Source organism: Ornithorhynchus anatinus, chromosome 5, assembly GCF_004115215.2.
Source record: "Ornithorhynchus anatinus isolate Pmale09 chromosome 5, mOrnAna1.pri.v4, whole genome shotgun sequence".
Taxonomy (NCBI): Eukaryota; Metazoa; Chordata; class Mammalia; order Monotremata; family Ornithorhynchidae; genus Ornithorhynchus; species Ornithorhynchus anatinus.
In genome coordinates this window covers 104010857-104028460 of record NC_041732.1, presented here as the reverse complement: position 1 = coordinate 104028460, position 17604 = coordinate 104010857, and the positions used below count along the sequence as shown (strand labels likewise).

At 67.7% G+C, this 17604-nt stretch overlaps 1 protein-coding gene across 1 annotated transcript in view; it reads left to right on the top strand.

The window, feature by feature from the left end:
- The window catches only part of GMCL1 (germ cell-less 1, spermatogenesis associated), a 38236-nt gene that overhangs the window by 14021 nt on the left and 6611 nt on the right, over nt 1-17604 (top strand). Inside the window, 8 exon segments of the mRNA XM_029066139.2 lie at nt 2181-2278; nt 5424-5536; nt 7691-7756; nt 9355-9439; nt 9871-9961; nt 12806-12946; nt 15454-15523; nt 17160-17235. Coding sequence (XP_028921972.1) covers nt 2181-2278; nt 5424-5536; nt 7691-7756; nt 9355-9439; nt 9871-9961; nt 12806-12946; nt 15454-15523; nt 17160-17235 — 740 coding nt within the window.

The following is a 17604-nucleotide window of genomic DNA, read 5'->3' as shown; positions in this document are numbered from 1 at the left end:
GAGTAAGCGCTTAACAAATGCCGCAGTTATCAGTATTAGCGTCGTTACGATCGTTAATGCCTTCTTAAGCTTGTGGGTTCCTAAGCCGCGTTGTAATGCCCGTGTGTGGGGGTGCGTTTGTGTTTTTACGGTATCTGTTAAGCGCTCGCCCCGCGCCGGGAACCGTACCGAGCGCTGGGGTGGATACGAGCCGATCAGGTTGGATCGGTCCACGTCCCCCGTGGGGCTCGCGCCTCTCTAACCCCCCGTTTAACAGAGGAGGCGACCGAGGCAGGGAGAAGTTAAACGACGTAGCAGAGGTCACACGGACAGGCGGCGGAGCCGGGATCGGAACCCAAGTCTTCCGACGCCCCGGGTCCGTGCGCTTTCCCCTAGGCCCTGCCGCTTCTCCAGCGCTCCTCGCCGATCCGGCTAAACGGGATAGGGGACGGCTCGCCCGGGTCCGTCGTGTCGTATTTTCCCCGAGCGCGTCGGTACCGCGGCCTGAGTTCCGGAACCGAAAGGACCTCGACCGCGTGCCGCCGTTCAGGGACGCGATTCCTCCGTAGAGGGGAAGGCGCGTCCCGCCGCTGCTCGAATTGCGGGTTTCCGCCGTCTGACCCTGGACCGGGGAGCCGAGGAGCCTCGTTCATCTTCATTCGTTCAGTCGGATTTCTCGAGCGCTTACTGCGTGCAGAGCGCTGGACTGAGCGCTCGGGAAGTACGACTGGGCAACGGGTAGAGACCGTCCCCGCCCGACGACGGTCCGGGAGGGAGGAGGCGGACGACAGAACGAATAGGCAGCGGAGGCATCGAAAGGGATGGGCGGAATTATAGATCCGTACACGTCGTTAGTAAAATAAACAGAATAACGAACACGTACGTATATAGACAAGTGCCGCGGGGAGGGGAAGGGGGTAGAGCAGAGGGAGGGAGTCGGGGCGAGGGGGAGGGGAGGAGGGGCGGAGGGAGAGGGAGGGCTCGCTCTGGGAAGGCCGCCCGGAGGAGGTGACCTCTCGCAGGGCTTGGAAGAGGGGAAGAGAGTGAGTTTGGCGGAGGCGAGGAGGGAGGGCGTCCAGGTCAGAGGCGGGACGCGGGCCACGGTCGACGGCGGGATAGGCGCGGACGGGGTCGGGGAGGAGCTGGGCGGCGTCAGAGGAGCGGAGCGTGCGGCCCGGGATGGAGGAGGAGGAGAGAAGGGAGGGGAGGCGGGAGGGGGCCGGGGGATGGACCGGCTTGAAAGCCAATAGACCGGAATTTCTGCTGCGAAGGGAGAATTTCAAAGCCGGCAGGGCCGGCGTTTCAGGTGAAAGCCACTCGCTCCGCCGGGCCGGAGCGGCAGAGTTAACAGCTGACCCTAGACTAGGGAGCAGAGGAACGCGAGGCCCGAAGTTTCTGCCTTCGGAAGGGAGAATTCAGAGGCCGGCAGGGCCCGCGCTTCAGAGCGAAGCGACTGGATCCGGTTAGGGGGAGCGACGGGATTGGCGTTCGACCCTAGACGAGGGTGCGGAGGAACACGTGGGCCAGAGTTTCTGCCCGCGGGCGGGAGGCTCGAAAGCCGGGAGGGCTTTCGGGGGTTTTAGGGCGTTTTAGAGAGAAGGGAGCGGCGGCGGCGCGAGCGAGGGCGGGCCCGATCCCGGACCTGGGGGTCAGGAGGACTTGGGTTCCGATCCCGGCTCTGCCGCTCGTTGCCGCGGGGTGACCTTGGCCTCGTCGCTTCTCTGGGCCTCCGTTCCCCCGTCGGTAAAACGGGGATTGAGACCGTGAGCCCCACGGGGGTCCGGGACCGTGTCCGTTCGTTCGTCTATTCGTTCAGCCGTATTTTACCGAGCGCCCGCTGCGTGCAAGGGACCGTGCTGCGCGCCTGGGAGAGGACAGTAGGACGACGTACCCGTTCCTGCCCACGACGAGCCCACGGTCCGGAGGGAGAGACGGACGTTAACGTAAATAAACGAGTAGATGAGTGAAGATAGGGCCCTGTATTCGTTCGGTCGTGGTTACCGAGTGCTCGCCGTGTGCGGAGCGCTGTGCCGAGCGGTCGGGGAGTACGGTACGGTACGACAGAAAAACAGGCACGTTCCCCGCCCGCAACGAGCTTACCGTCTGCCTGGCATCCGCCCCGGCGCTCGGAACGGTGCCCGGCCCGTAGCGAGCGCCGGGCGGATGCCGACGTTAAGGTGACGGTCCCCTTCGGCTTCCAGCGCTGCAGGTGGCGTTCGGCTCCCTGTACCGCGACGACGTCCTGGTCGAGTCCAGCCGGGTCATCTCGGTCCTGGCGGCCGCCTGCATGCTGCAGCTGGTAAGTGCCCCCGTCCGTCCGCCTGCCCGCGGCCGGCGGCCTGCGCCCGGGGGGCCCGCCTCCGTTCCCGCCCCGGAAGCAACTCCGTCTGGGACGGGGGAAGGAAGGCGGCGTGGCCGGTCCTCTTCGGCGCCGCCCTGCGAGGAAGGAGAGGCCCCTTCGCCCCACGGGTGGCCACGGGGCCTGCTCAGCTCTGGCGGGAGCCGGGTAGGCGTGTCTTCCCTCCGGCCCGGACACCCGGGTGGCCGTATTTTCCATCCGGACACCTGGGCGGCCGTGTTTTTTTCCTTCCAGCCCAGACGCCTGGATAGTCCTGTTTTCCCATCCAGCCCCGATACCTGGGTAACCTTGTTTTCCGTCCGGCCATCGTTATTACCCGGGTAACCGTGTTTTTCATTCAGCCCGGACCCCTGGGTAGCCGTGTTTTCCACCGTGTTTCTCATCCAGCCCCGATACCCGGGTAACCGTGTTTTCCACCGTGTTTCTCATCCAGCCCAGATACCCGGGTAACCGTGTTTTCCATTCGGCCCAGGCACCCGGGCAGCCCCGTTTTCCTTCCGGCCCGGACACCCGGGCCGGGCGTGTTTCCCGTCCGGCCCGGACACCCGGGTCGGCCCCGTTTTCCATCCGGCCCGGACACCCGGGTGGCCGTGTTTTCCACCGTGTCTTCCATTCGGCCCGGACACCCGGGCAGCCCCGTTTTCCGTTCGGCCCGGACACCCGGGCCGGGCGTGTTTCCCGTCCGGCCCGGACACCCGGGTCGGCCCCGTTTTCCTTCCGGCCCGGACACCCGGGTAGGCGTGTTTCCCTTCCGGCCCGGACACCCGGGTCAGCCGTTTTCCATCCGGCCCGGACAGCCGGATGGGCGTGTTTCGCTTCCGGCCCGGGCACCGGGTCGGCCCCGTTTTCCGTTCGGCCCAGACGCCTGGGCAACCGTGTTCTTCATCCGGCCCAGACGCCTGGGTAGCCACCGTTCTCCATCCAGACACCTGGGCGGCCATGTTTTTTTTCCTTCCAGCCCGGACACCCGGGTAGCAATGTTTCCCTTCCATCCCGGACACCTGGGTTGAATGGAAAACGTGGACGTCCGGGTACCCTGGAAGACTGTAAATCCAGTCGTCATCCGCCGGTGTTTGAAACGCCGGAAGAGGGGGAGGCGATCGTCGTGATCGTAATCGTGGTGCTTGTTAATTGCTTACTGTGTTCCAAGCCCCGTTCCGAGGCCCGGAGGAGATCCGAGGTAATCAGGCTGGAGGCGGTCCCCCGTGGGGCTCGCGCTCCGAATCCCCACTTAACGGATGAGGGACCCGAAGCCCGGAGAAGCGAAGCGACTCGCCCGAGGTCCCGCGGCAGCCGAGTGGCGCTCCGGGGATTAGAACCCGTGACCTTCGGAGTCCCGGGCCCCCGCCCCGTCCGTTGCGCCGTGCGGCGTCTCCAGCCCCGGGCCAGCGGGTCCCTTTAACGGCAGATGGGGAGGGGCGGGTCTCCCGGCGTCCCGGTATCCCCGACGTTCATTTTCAGTTCACTGCGCTCGGACGGGGGTTCGGTTCAGCTCTGCCCCCTGAAAACGAGATCTGCCGGAAGTCGACCTCGGGGCGCGAGAGCGCTCTCTTCAGCCCGAGGCGGCCCCCGCCACGCCGAGCGGAGATCGGCGGTCGGCTCTCGGCCGGCCCTCCCCACGCCGGAGTGGACGTGGGAGAAAGTCCCCGTCGAGCCGCCGGCGCCACGGTCCGGGTTCCGAGCCTTAATCTTCCCCGAACTCGGTGGAGAGGGTCCGGATCCGCCGGCCCGGACTCTCTCGGGCTTCCGCAGCCGGGCGAGCCGGGGCCCCGGCTGGCCGGAGAGGGCCGCCGTCGGGTCGGCCTCCCTCCTCCCGCCAACAGGCAGACCGAAAAATCCCACCCCGCTCCCTCCTTCCTCCGCGTTCACCTCAACGGAGCGCGGGTTTTGGGAATTTTCAGGCTTCCCGGCCTGTATCCTGTCGTCCCCGTGTCCCCCCCCCCCCCCCGAAAGGTCGTCGTCCTTCATTCAGCGGTATTTACTGAGCGCTTATTGAGCACCGGCCCGAGCGCTTCGAAAGTACAATTCGGTAACCGACAGAGACGATCCCGGCCCGACGGCGGGCGCGCGGTCTGAAAGCCTGGTCGCCCCGAAGCTCCGAGCGCGCTCCTCGCTCCCGCCCTCGTTCTCGCCGGCCGGGGGAATTCTAACCCGGGAGGCCCCGCGCCCGTCAGCGTCCGCCGACCGGCGGTCCGGGCGGGGAGGGGAGCGGCCCGCAGAGCCACCCACCCGAACGGACGCGAGGGGGCCCGGCCGGGTCGGCGCGCGCCCCGTACTCGGCGGTCGGGGAAGCCCGAGGCAACAGTAAACGGCGACGTACGTTCCCTGCCCACAAGGAGCTCACGGTCCAGAGCCGGGGAGCCCGGCGTGGAGACAAGTAAATAAGATTACGGGAGCGGCTCTCACCGAGCAAAAGCTCCGCCCGCGCCCGGTAAGGTGCCGGGCGCCGAGTGAGCGCTTAACAAATACCGACTTTATCATTATTATCATTATTATTAACGAATGGCATTATTATCATCGTTCGGCGAGGGGGAGGTGGAAAAGGGGAAAGGAGCGGGACAGGGAGACCGCCCAACGGCGCCAGCCGCCACGAGCGTTCAGCACGGCGAGGGACCCCTAGGTGACCTCCACCGACCGCGGCGCCTTCTTGGAGTCGAAGGATCCGCTTCGAGCCGAAGCGAGGAGGCCGAGGCTCTCCCTCGGAGAGGCCCCTCCCGGACCCGAGTTCCGATCCCTCCCGGCCGCCGGGCCGCCTCGGGCGAGCCACTTCACCGCCCTGGGCCCCGGTCCCCTCAGCCGTAAAATGGGGGATTAAGCCCGGGAGCCCCTCGGGGGTCCCGGGCCGGGTTCCAGCCGGACGAGCCCGCGTCCGCCCCAGCGCCCAGTACGGCGACCGGCACGTAGTAGGTGCTTAACGGATCCCGCCGAACAGAGGGGGACCGCGGCATCGGCTCTTTTCGGGTGGTTGTCGTCCTACCCCGGTTGCCCCGTGATCGTGCCGACGCTCCTTGCGGCTGTGTTTTCTAGCTTTTGTCTCCCATGTGACGTGGACGAAATGCCCAGAGCTGCTTATTCGTGTTCACAGGATTGTTTGATACAGCACTGTGGTGAGACAATGAAAGAAACAATTAATGTGAAAACTGTATGTGGCTATTACACGGCAGCAGGGACCTATGGATTAGATTCTGTAAAGAAAAAGTGAGTCGTGTTTTGTTTTTGTTTCTCTCCTTGGGGGATTTGAGTGGTGCAGGTCGAAAAGGGGCTTTACTGAGAGTCGAAACGAATGCGGTAGGAGTTTTGAGAGAGTCGGGTTTTTTATTTGTGGGTGACCCTCTTCACGACTGACCTCACCCGGGGATCGTCGTCGTCGTCAGCGGCGCTTACCGTGTGCGGAGCACTGGACTGAGCGCTTGAGAAAGTACGACGCGATGGAGTTGGGAGACCCGTTCCCTGCCCACGGGAAGCTTAGAGATTAGAGGGGGGAGACAGACGGGAGTGGAAAGAATGGACAGTCTGTAGATGCGAACACGAAGGATGTCGGTCTCTCGGGAGCTCGCGGGATCGACGGGAAGTGGAGCGGAGTGATGGACGGGACGGCACGGGGACGTGGGTTCGAGGCCCCGCTCTCCCGTCGGCCGGGTGGTCTCCTCGTGCCTCACCGTCCTCCTCTGTAAAATTAGAATGGTCACCGGCACGGCGGTGTCTGCGGTGTCGACGGTATTCGATAGTAAATAAATAAATGCTATCGAATGAATATCCGTTAGGCGCTCACTAGGTGCCGGGCACCGTCCTAAGCGCCGGGGGAGATCCGGGGTCGTCCGGTCGCGCGCGCCCCCCCCCCCCCCCCCCGTGGGGCTGGCGGTCTTCATCCCCGTTTTCCAGACGAGGAGGTCACTGAGGCCCGGAGAAGGGAAGGGACTCGCCCACGGCCGCACGGCCGACAGGCGGCGGAGCCGGGATTAGAACCCTTGACCTCCGACTCCCGAGCCCGGGCTCTTTCCACCGAGCCACGCGATCGGTCTGGCTCTCGGGCCCGGCCTCTAGTCCCAGAGTAGCGGACCGACGGAGCGGACCGGGACCCAGGGGGACCTGGGTTCTAATCCCGGCCCCGTCGCCCGTCTGCAGGGCGACCTTGGGCCGGTCACTCGTCCTCTCTGAGCCTCAGCCCCCTCGTGGCTGAAACGGGGACGGAGACGGTGAGCCCTCCCGGGGACGGGGACCGGGTCCAACCCGACCTGCCTGGATCCGGCCCGGCGCCTAGTCCGGGGCCCGGCACGGAGTAAGCGCTCAACAGATATCGCCGTCGTCAGTACGAGCCCCCGGCCGCCAGGAGGTGAGACCTGAGTGCGACTTTGGGCAAGTCACTTCACTTCTCGGTGCCCCGGTGCCCTCGTCTGGAAAACGGGGATGAAAACTGCGAGCCCCACGTGGGACAACGTGATCGCCTTGTATCCCCCGGCGCTTAGGACGGTGCTTTGCACGTAGTGCGCGCTTAACGGATACCACCGTTCATCTGTATATCCCCCCTCCCCTGAGGAGAAGAGGCCGAGGTTCGACGGGGACGGAGCCCCCGCCGCCTCGGTTCTCCGAGGGAACCCCGGAAGGGCCGAGGGCCGGGCGGGCCCGATACCGAACGTGACGACGGTATTTGTTAAGCGCCTACTGGGTGCCGAGCACCGTTCTAGGCGCTGGGGGAGATAGACGGGGTCCTCGGGTTGTCCCCCGTGGGGCTCCCGGTCTCCACCCCCGCGTTCCGGAGGAGGGACCCGAGGCCCAGAGAAGTGAAGCGACTGGCCCGAGGTCACCCAGAGGGCGGGCGGCGGGGTCGGGATTAGGACCCGCGACCTCCGACTCCCCGGCCCGGGCTCTCGCTACTACACGCGGCTTCTTTAGCAGCAGAAGCGGAGCGACTCGCCCGCGGTGGAGCCGGGATGCGAACCCGGGTCCTCCCGACTCCCAGGCCCGGGCTCTGACCGCTGGCCGGGCCACGCCGCTTCCCGTCGGGGCGTCCTAGCCCCACCGCCCCCCTCCGCCCCCGAGAGGGGCGTCCGGACGTCGGGATCCCGGTCGCCCGTCCCGGAGGGGAGACCGAGGCCGGGGGTCGGAAGAAGCCCGCCCCCGGGGGGGGGGGGGGGGGGGCGGGCCGGGCCGGGCCGGGCCGAGAGCGTGGCCGATTCTAGAAGAGGAGGAGGAAGAGGGTCGCCCCCGGGTGCGGCGGAGGAAAGGACATTTCCTTCGGAGCGTTTTCTTCCGGGGACGCCGGCCCCCGCCCCCGCCGTCCGGGTCGTGAGGCGCGTAGCTGGGTCGGAGCCCGGGCGCCGGCCTGACCGTCCGCCTCCCCCCTCGTTCCAGGTGCCTCGACTGGCTCCTCAACAACCTGATGACCCGGCAGAGTGTCGAGCTCTTCAAGGAGCTGAGGTATCCATCGCATCCCCGCCGTCGCCGCGGCCCCCCGCCGGCTCGGCCGAGCGCCCGCCCCGCGCCGGGCGGGCGGGCCGCCGTTGCGCGTTCCCCCGCCTCCCTTCCCGTCGGGGACCCGGCCCGAGCGGCCGGGGAGGGAGGCGTCCCCGGTCCGCGGCTCCCGCCCGGCCCCCGCCTGAGCGCGGGGCGGCCGGGGAAACGAAAAGGACGTTGGTAGCTGTTAAGCGCTTACTGTGTGCAGAGCGCCGTTCTGAGCGCCGGGGTGGTCACGGGGTCATCGGGTCGTGCCCCGTGAGGCTCACCGTCCCCATCCCCATTTGACAGATGAGGGGACTGAGGGGGCACGGAGAAGTTAATGTCAGTAACGATAACGTAAGTGTTTGTCGAGCGCTTACTGTGTGCCGAGCGCCGTTCTAAGCGCCGGGGTAGACGCAGGGGAATCGGGCCGTCCCACGCGGGGCTCCCGGTCCTCGTCCCCGTTTGACGGATGAGGGAACCGAGGCGCAGAGAAGTGACTCGCCCACGGGCACACGGATGCCAGGCGGCGGAGCCCGGGATTCGAACTCGTGACCTCCGACTCCAAAGCCCGGGCTCCTTCCACCGGGCCACGCCGCTTCTCTGTCGCAAGTTAGAAGTTAACGCGGTCACCCGGCTGGCGAGCGGCGGAGCCGGGATTGGAACCTGTGACCTCTGGCTCCCGAGCCCGGGCTCCGGCCACGGAGCCACGCGGGCTTCTCGGCTCTTGCCGTCTCACTCGTTCCTTCGTCCGGTGGCATCAATCGAGCGCTCACCGTGTGCGGAGCGCCGGACCGAACGCTCGCGACGGACAGTCCGGCGACAGGGGGAGAGAGAGAGAGACGACCCCTGCCCGACGACGGGCTCACGGCCTGAAGGGGGGGGGAGACGGACGACAAAGCGAGGAGTCCGGCGTCGGTACCGTCAAAGTAGATAGATAATAATAATGTTAATAATGTTGGTATCTGTTAAGCGCTTACTATGTGCCGAGCACTGTTCTAAGCGCTGGGGTAGACATAGGGGAATCGGGTCGTCCCACGTGGGGCTCACAGTCTTAATCCCCATTTTACAGATGAGGGAACCGAGGCGCAGAGAAGTGAAGTGACTCGCCCACGGTCACGCAGCCGACGAGTGGCAGAGCTGGGATTCGAACTCATGAGCCCTGACTCCAAAGCCCGTGCTCTTTCCACCGAGCCACGCTGCTTCTCGTAGAATCAGAATCAGAGATAGAATCAGAGGTGTAGATTCATCCTTAAGACAATAAATAGAGTAATAAATAATGACAGTAATGTCGGCATCCAAGTGCCGACTGCGCGCCGAGCGCCGTTCTAAGCGCCGGGGGGAGATCCGGGGTCGTCGGGTCGTCCCCCGTGAGGCTCCCGGGCTTCGTCCCCCGTTTTACGGATGAGGTAAGTGAGGCCCGGCGAGCGGCAGAGCCCGGGATTGGAACCCACGACCTCCGGACTCCCGAGCCCGGGCTCCCGCCGCTGAGCCGCGCCGCTCGACGCCATAAATCCAGAGCCGGGGGGAGGGGGAGGGCATTTCCGACAGCGTGTCGTCTCTCGTTCGATCTCTTCCAGCCTAAACCTCGTGTCGCAGCTCATCTGCTCTTCCAACCTCTTCGTCATGCAAGTGGAAATGGATGTGTACACCACCCTCAAGAAGGTATCCGGGGCGGGGGGGGCAACCTTCACGTCCCCGGCCCGGCGGCGCGACCCCCGGGCCTGGGAGCCGGGGGACGCGGGTTCGAACCGCGGCCCCGCCCCGTGACGGCGGGCGGGTCACGGCGCCTCCCCGGGCCTCGGTGCCCTTCGAGCCCCGCGTGGGACAACCGGGTGACCTGGGGTTTCCCCCCCCCCCGCCCCGGCGCTTAGAACGGTGCTCGGCACGTGGTGAGCGCTCGACGGATACCGGAATCGTCGTCGTCGCGGAATCCCCCCCCGGGCGGGGCGGGGCGGGCGGGATCCGGGGACGGGTCGGCGGGAGCGGGACGGAGGCGCCGTCCGCGGTGACGGGAGAGTCGGGGGGAGGACGGGGTGCGGGGGCGACGCCCCCGAGGTGACGGCGGCCGCCTCCGTCTGGCCCTCTGGATCCAGTGGATGTTCCTGCAGTTGGTACCTTCCTGGAATGGATCCTTAAAAGAGCTCTTAACGGAAGCAGACGTCTGGTTTGCCAAGTGGAGGAAAGGTAGGGCCCCGCGCGTCCCCACCTCTGCCCGTCCGCCGGCCGTGTAGCGATCAACGGGATCAGAGATGCGGACCCGTCCTTAAGACGACAGGGTAAGAAATAATGACGACGATGATGATGTTGGTATTTAAGCACTATGTGCAGAGCGCCGTTCTGAGCGCCGGGGGGGGGATCCGGGGTCGTCGGGTCGTCCCCCGGGAGGCTCCCGGTCTTCGTCCCCATTTTAATGATGATGACGTCGTATTTGTTCAGCGCTCGCCCTGTGCGCAGGGTCATCGGGTCGTCCCCCGGGAGGCTCCCGGTCTTCGTCCCCATTTGACGGAGGAGGGGACCGAGGCCCGGAGAAGTGCAGCGAATTGCCCTCGGGCACCCAGCTGACAAGTGGCGGAGCCGAGATTCAAGCCCCTGCCCTCTGACTCCCGAGCCCGGGCCCTTGCCCCCGAGCCACGCCGCTTCTCGTCTCCGTCGAGGGCTTACCGCGCGGAGCACTGTGCCGAGCGCTCGGGCGGGCGTCGCCCCAGCCAGGAGGGAGAGCGTGGTTCAGTGGCGAGGGCCCGGGCCCGGGAGTCGGAGGGGGTGGGTTTTCCTCCCGGCTCCGCCGCCCGTCTGCCGGGGGACTTGGGGCCAGTCGTTTCGCTTCTCCGGGCCTCGGTTCCCTCATCTGGAAAATGGGGACGGAGACCGGGAGCCTCGCGTGGGCCCGCCCGATGACCCTGGATCTCCCCCGGCGCTTAGAACGGTGCTCTGCACGGAATAAGCGCCGAAATACCAACATCATTCATGTAGTTTCTGTGGAGATTCACTGGCCCGGTGACGGTCGGGGTCAGAGTGGCCTATTCAATTTGGGGGACCGGATGGCGATCCTTCCTTTGTTATTCTCATTACCGTTATCATCATGCTGATCATTATTGGCATCATTATTTTTGGCGTCTGTCGAACGCTTACCGTGGGCCAAGCGCTGTTTCTAAGCGCTGGGGCAGATACAGAGTAGTCGGGTTGGTCCCGGTCCCCGTCCCACACGGGGCTCGCGGGCTTCGGCCCCATTTTACGGACGGGGGAACGGAGGGCCAGAGAAGCCAAGCGGCTCGTCCGAGATCACACGGCAGTCGTGCGGTGGAGCCGGGGTCGGAACCCGTGACCTCCCGCCTCCCGGGTCCGTGCTGTCCGCCGCGCCGCGCCGCTTCTCTGATTATCGTCGCTGTCGTGTCTGTGGAGCGCTTGCCGTGTGCCGGGCGCTGTGCTGAGCGGTGGGGGCGGTAGGAGATAATCCGGTCGGACGCGGTCGCCGTCCTCCTTGGGGCTCACGGTCTGAGGGGAAGGAAGGACGGGTAGTGAACTCCCGCTTTACAGATGAGGAAACCGAGGCCCAGGGAAGTCCTTGTTTTTTAAATGGTATTCTTAAGCACCTACCAGATGCCTGACGCCGTCCCTGCGGAGCGGCGTGGCTCAGTGGCGAGAGCCCGGGCGCGGGAGTCGGAGGTCGGGGGGTTCTAACCCCGGCTCCGCCCCCTGTCAGCCGTGTGACCTTGGGCGAGTCGCTTCTCCGGGCCTCGGTGACCTCATCCGGAAAAGGGGGACAAAGACGGCGAGCCCCACGTGGGACCCCCCCGATTGCTCTGTATCTCCCCCAGCGCTTAGAACGGTGCTTGGCGCGTAGTGAGTGCTTAAAAAAGGCCAACGTGATTATTGCCGGTACTTAGCGCTGGGGTGGACACGAGGTCGTCAGGTCGGGCCCGACCCCCGTCCCCCCGCCCCGGGACTCCCGATCCTGATGGCCGCTTTGCCGGGGAGGGAGATGAGGCCCGGAGACGCCAAGTGACTCGACCGAGGTCACGCGGCATTGGTTCATTCAGTGGCATGTATCGAGCGCTTACGCTGTGCAGAGCGCCGTACCGAGCGCCCGGAACGGACAGGTGGGCCGCAGACGGTCCCTGCCCTCCGACGGGCTCGCGGTCTAATGGGCGGACGAGGCAGGCGGATGAGAACTCAGGACCTCTGCCTCCCGGGCCCGCGTTCCCTTTTTCTTTCTCCATCTCCCTGCTCCTCCCTTCTGGTGTCTCAGGCCGGACCTTCCTGGCGTCGACCCCCAGATCGAGAGCGCGTTCCCTCGGGCCCGGGCCCGGGGCGTAAGCCGGTTCCGTGTTCCCCTTCCCGTAGCCTGTGAGACCGGGCCGGCTCGCCCTCGTCCCCGAAGCCGGTCCGCATCCGGCGGCCTGATCCGAGGGAAGCGGCGTGGCCCAGGGCCCCGACCCGGCGGGCAGAAGGACCTGGGTTCCGATCCCCGCCCCGCCCCCCTCGTCCGCCGCGTGACCCTGGCCGAGTCACTCCGCCTCTCTGGGCCCCGTCGGTTCCCTCGGCTGCAAAACGGGGGTGAAGATTGGGAGCCCCGTGGGGGACGGGGACTGGGTCCGACCCGGTGGGCTTCCCCGGCGCTTAGAACAGTACCCGGTACGTGCCTAAGCGCCTAACGGATGTCACCGTCGTCATTACCACTCCACCGTATAGATCTCCGCCGTCCTGTCTATTTTGTGTATTCCGTTTAACGAGATGTACGTCACCCCGATTCCGTTTGGCCGCCGTCGTCTCTACGAGACGTCCTTCCCCTCGACTCCGCCTAGCGCCGCCGTTCTCGTCCGCCCGTCTCCCCCGATCGGACCGTGAGCCCGTCCGAGGGCGGGGACCGTCTCTGTCCGTCGCCCATTCGTCCGGTCCGGCGCTCTGCGCGTAGTGAGCGCTCGATGAACGCCGCCGAGTGAATGAATCCTCATCGGGTAGGGGGGAGGCGGGGACGGGGGCCGGCAACCGCCGCGGCCCACCTCACCGCGCCGCCCGTCCTTCCGGCAGGGTCCTCCGGCGGGGTCGCCTTCCTCGAGTCGGAGCAAGGGAGGACTTTCCAGCCGGTGTTCCGGCAGCTGAGGCTGCAGTACATCGTCGGCGACCTGGCGTCGGCCAGGATCGTGGAGAGCGACGCCCTGATACCTTCGGGTGAGACCGCCCGTCCGTCCCGTGGGGGGTAGACGTCGAGCGCCCACGCCGCGCGGGGCACCGGCTCGGGCCCTCGGACCCGGGGGACCGCTCGCGTCGGACCCGGACAGGCCCGTCCTGGGGGCAGGGGGGTGACGGTGACGATGCTGGTATTCCTCAAGCGCTCACCGTGCCGATGGTAACGTCGGTGTCCGTTAGGCGCTTACTCTGTGAGAGCGCCGTTCGAAGCGCCGTCCCACGTGCGGCTCCCAGGCTCCGTCCCCACTGGGCGGACGAGGGGACCGAGGCCCAGAGAAGCGAAGCGACTCGCCCGCGGTCACCCAGCTGCCGAGCGGCGGAGCCGGGATTCCAACCCACGGCCTCGGGCTCCCAAGCCCGGGCTCTTGCCACTGAGCCGCGCCGCCTCCTCGGCGTGTCGGGGGGGGGGGGCGGGGGAGGGGGTGGTATCTTTTAAGCTCTTACTATGTGTCTGACGCTGTTCTCGGCGCTGGGGTAGATAAAAGTCAGTCAGGTCAGACGCGGTCGGCGACCCAGTCGAGCGGGAGGAAGGACGGGTTCCCGATCCCCGTTTTACGGTGGAGGCGGCCGAGGCCGGGGAAGGGAAGCGACTCGCCCGGGGTCACCCGGCAGCGAGGGGCGGAGCCGGGATCGGAACCCGGGTCCCCCGGCCGCCGGGCCCTTTCCCGTGCCCGTCGCTGAACCGGTGAGTCGAAGCCGTTCTCGGGGGTCGGAGAGGATGCCGGGTCTCACCGAAGTCGGGAGGGAGATCTTTTTGAAATTCAGGTTGAAAAGAGTTCCGAAATTCAGAGATTTTTAAAAAAAAATCCAGACGCTCTTCCGAAGATGAGACCGCCAGAGGTTTCGGAATGGCCCTCACGGTGGGCGACGGGGCAGACGGTCCCGCCGGGGGCCGCCGGGATGGAGGGGACGCTGTTTCGTTCATTCGTCCAGTGGGATTTATCGAGCGCTCTCCGGGTGCGGAGCACCGGACCGGGCGCTCGGAACGGACGGTCGGGCGACGGGGAGAGACCGTCCCGCCCGCCGACGGGCTCGTGGTCTAAAAGGGGAGACGCACAACGCAACGAGTAGTCGGGCATCGGCGCCGTCAGAATAAACAGTCACACCGGTAATAAAACGGAGGAACAGATAATACGCACAGATGCGCACCGGTGCGGAGGGAGGGAGTCGGGGCGACGGGACGAGGGGCGGGGGGGGGGGGTGGGGGGGGGGCTCGGTGTGGGAAGGCCTCCCGGAGGAGGCGAGTTTTAAGTAGGGATTCGAAGAGGGGAAGGGAGCGAGTTCGGCGGAGGTGAGGAGGGAGGGCCTTCCGGGACGGCGGGGGGACGTGGTCGACGCAGACGGAGAGGAGGGAGGCGAGGTAGGAGGGGGCGAGGGGACGGAGAGCCTCGAAGCCCAGAGCGAGGAGTTTCCGTTCGGAGCGGGGGTCGCCGGGCAACCGCCGGGGGCGTCTAAGAAGGGGACCGACGGGCCCACGGCGTTTCCGCGGGAAGATGAGCCGGGCGGCCGAGCGAAGGACGGACCGGAGCGGGGCGAGACGGGAGGGGGGGAGACGAGGGAGCGGGCCGACGCGGTAATCCAGCCGGGGTGTCACGCAGAAGGCCGCGGCGCCGAGAGAGCCGTCCGGCGGCGGCGGGGAAGGGCGGAGCCCGGCGACATCCTGCAGGCGGGCCGCCGGTCGGCGACGGACCGGACGCGGCGGGGCCAGCGAGAGAGACGAGTCGGAGAACGCCGCCGAGGCGCGGGCCCGAGGGACGGGAGGGAAGGCCGTGCCGTCCCCGGCGATGGGGAGGTCTGGGAGAGGACCGGGCTCGGGAGGGAAGGCGAGGAGCTCGGTCTCGGGCGTGTCGAGTCCGAGGCGGCGGGCCGACGTCCGGGTGGAGACGTCCCGGAGGCGGGAGGGGACGCCGGCCCGGGGACGCCCGCGAGCTGCGTCCGTCCGTGGCGCGCGCCCACCAGAGGAGCAGCCCAGCTCGGCGGAGGGGGCCCGGGCTTAGGAATCGCAGGTCACGGGTTCTGATCCCCACCCCGTCCGCCGGGTGACCGCGGGCGAGCCGCTGCGCTTCTCGGTGCCTCGGCGACCCCCCATCTGGAAAACGGGGATGAAGACCGTGAGCCTCCGGGGGGACGGCTGGATGACCCCGTCTCCCCCCCCCCCCCGCCCCGGCGGTTGGAACGGTGCTCGGCACCCAGCGCGCGGCCGTGGCTCGGCGGTCACGGGTTCGGATCCCGGCTCGGCCGCGTGGCCTCTGGGCGAGTCGCTCCGCCTCTCGGTGCCTCGGTGACCTCATCCGTCGAACGGGGATGGAGACCGTGAGCCCCACGCGGCGGGGCGACCTGGTTCGCCCGCGTCCCCCCCGGCGCTCGGAACGGTGCTCGGCACCCAGCGGGCGCTCGCCGGATGCCGGCGTCGTCAGCGGCAGGAAGCGCCCAACGAGGATCGGCGTCATTTTTATCATCGTCGCCTGTGGCCGTTCTTTTCTCTTCAGGCTGGCTGGCCTCGGTTTACAAGCAGCAGTGGTTGGCGATGCTCAGGGCCGAACAAGATGACGATCCCGGGTGGGTACGAGCCCCGTTTCCTCTCCTCCCCTCCTCCCTCTCGCTCCCTCCGTGCCGCCGTCTCTCGCTCCCGGCGTCTCTGTCTCCCTCCCGTCCCGCCGCCCCCCGGCCTCGGCGAACCGGACGCCCCCGGGCGTCTGTCCCTTACGGGACCGGGGCCCGACTTGTCACCGAGATGCCGGGCGGGTGGAGCGGGGGCCCCGCGGGGGGTCCCCGACCCCCCCCCCCCCCCCCCCCCCCCCCCCCCGGTATCGCGGTCGGCCCGGCGGGGCCCGGCCGCCCCGAGACCAGCGTCACCTCGCAGCCGGAGCCCGGGGACCCCGGGTTAGTCGCTTCGCCTCCCTGTGCTTCGGTTCCCTTCTCTGTGATAAAAATGGGGATGGAGACCGGGAGCCCCGGGGGGGGGGGGGGGACGGGGATCGCGCCCAACCCGATGAGCCCGTATCCGCCCCGGGGTTCGGCCCGGCGCGCGGTAAGTGCGTGAACGCCGTCGAAAAAGAGAAGGGCGCTCGATGGGTGCGATCGGATGAACGAATATCCCGCGGGGGCTCACGGTCTCGAGCCCCGTCTTTACAGACGAGGGGACCGGGGCACGGAGAGGTGCCTCGTCCGAGGTCACGCGGCGGACGGGCGGCGGAGGCGGGGGTAGAACCCGTGACCTCCGGGGGCCCGGGCTCCACCCGCTGGGCCACCCTGCTTCTCGCGGTCCAGGGATCGGGTCGGGGTGCCCGACAGGGCCGCGTCTCCCCCGAACCGGTCGCCGTGGCCGCGTACCTGGAACAGTCCCACCCTGGGGGTCCGTTTTTAGATAAAACGGATTCCTCTGCCCGTCTCCCTTTTTTTCCTTCGATTCCCGTGGTGTGGCTCGAGCGCCTGCTCTGTGCCAGGAGAAGCAGCGGGGCTCAGCGGGGAGAGCCCGGGCCTCGGAGTCAGAGGTCACGGGTCCGAATGCCGGCTCGGCCCCGCGGCAGCCGGGTGGCCGCGGGCGAGTCGCTCCGCTTCTCCGCGCCTCGCTCCCCTCATCTGGGAAACGGGGATGAAGACCGCGAGCCCCACGGGGGACGACCCGATGACCCCGTGCCCCCCCCCCCCCCGGCGCTCAGAAGGGTGCTCTGTCCGTAGTGGGCGCTTAACGGATACCGACGTTACTATTCTGAGCGCCGGGCCGGACAGAAGGTCGTCAGTCCCCGTCCCCGTTTCTCGGGCGAGGGGACCGAGGCCCCCGAGAAGCGAAATGACGCGTCCGAGGTCACGCGGCAGACGGGGGAGGCCGGGATGACGGCGTCGCCGTCGGTCAAGCGCCTGCTGCGGGCAGAGCGCCGTTCCCAGCGCCGGGGGGAGATGCGGGGGTCATCGGGTCGTCCCGCCTGAGGCTCCCGGTCGACCCCCCCCCCCGTCTTCCAGATGAGGGAACGGGGGCCCGGAGGAGCGAAGCGACTCGCCCACGCTCGCACGGCCGACGGGGTGGCGGAGCCGGGAGTCGGGCCCGCGACCCCGGAGCCCGGGCCCCGTCCGCCGCGCCGCTACGCGCGCGATACGGATCGGACGGGCCCGGGCCGCGCCTCAAGCGTCCCCGGGGGGGCCGCGGGTCGAGCCGAGCGTCGTCTGAGCCCCGCCGGGCCCCGGGTCTCCGTAGGCCTCGGGAGATCGACCGGGAGGAGCTGGAAGGGAAGAGCATGCGGTGCGGTCGGAAGCTCGCCGGCGACGGGGAGGTGAGTGGCGTCCCCCGGGGGCTCCCTCTCGGCGGCCGCCGCGGCGGGGGCGGGCGGAGCGTGGCCCCCAACGCTCGGGAGGGGCCGGCAATCGTCGCGGTGGCGTTGGCTCACCGCGTGCCGGGTGCCGCGGTAACGTTGGTAAGCGCTCCCTCTGTGCGGAGCCCCGTCGTGAGCGCCGGGGGAGATAGTCGTTCGTTCATTCGGTAGTGCGCGTTGAGCGCTGACCGTGTGCGGGGCGCCGCGCCGAGCGCTCGGGACGGACGGGTCGCCGACAGATGATGATAAATGTTGGTATTTGTTAAGCGCTTACTGCGGGCGGAGCGCTGTTCTGAGCGCTGGGGGAGATGTCCGTTCATTCGGTACTAT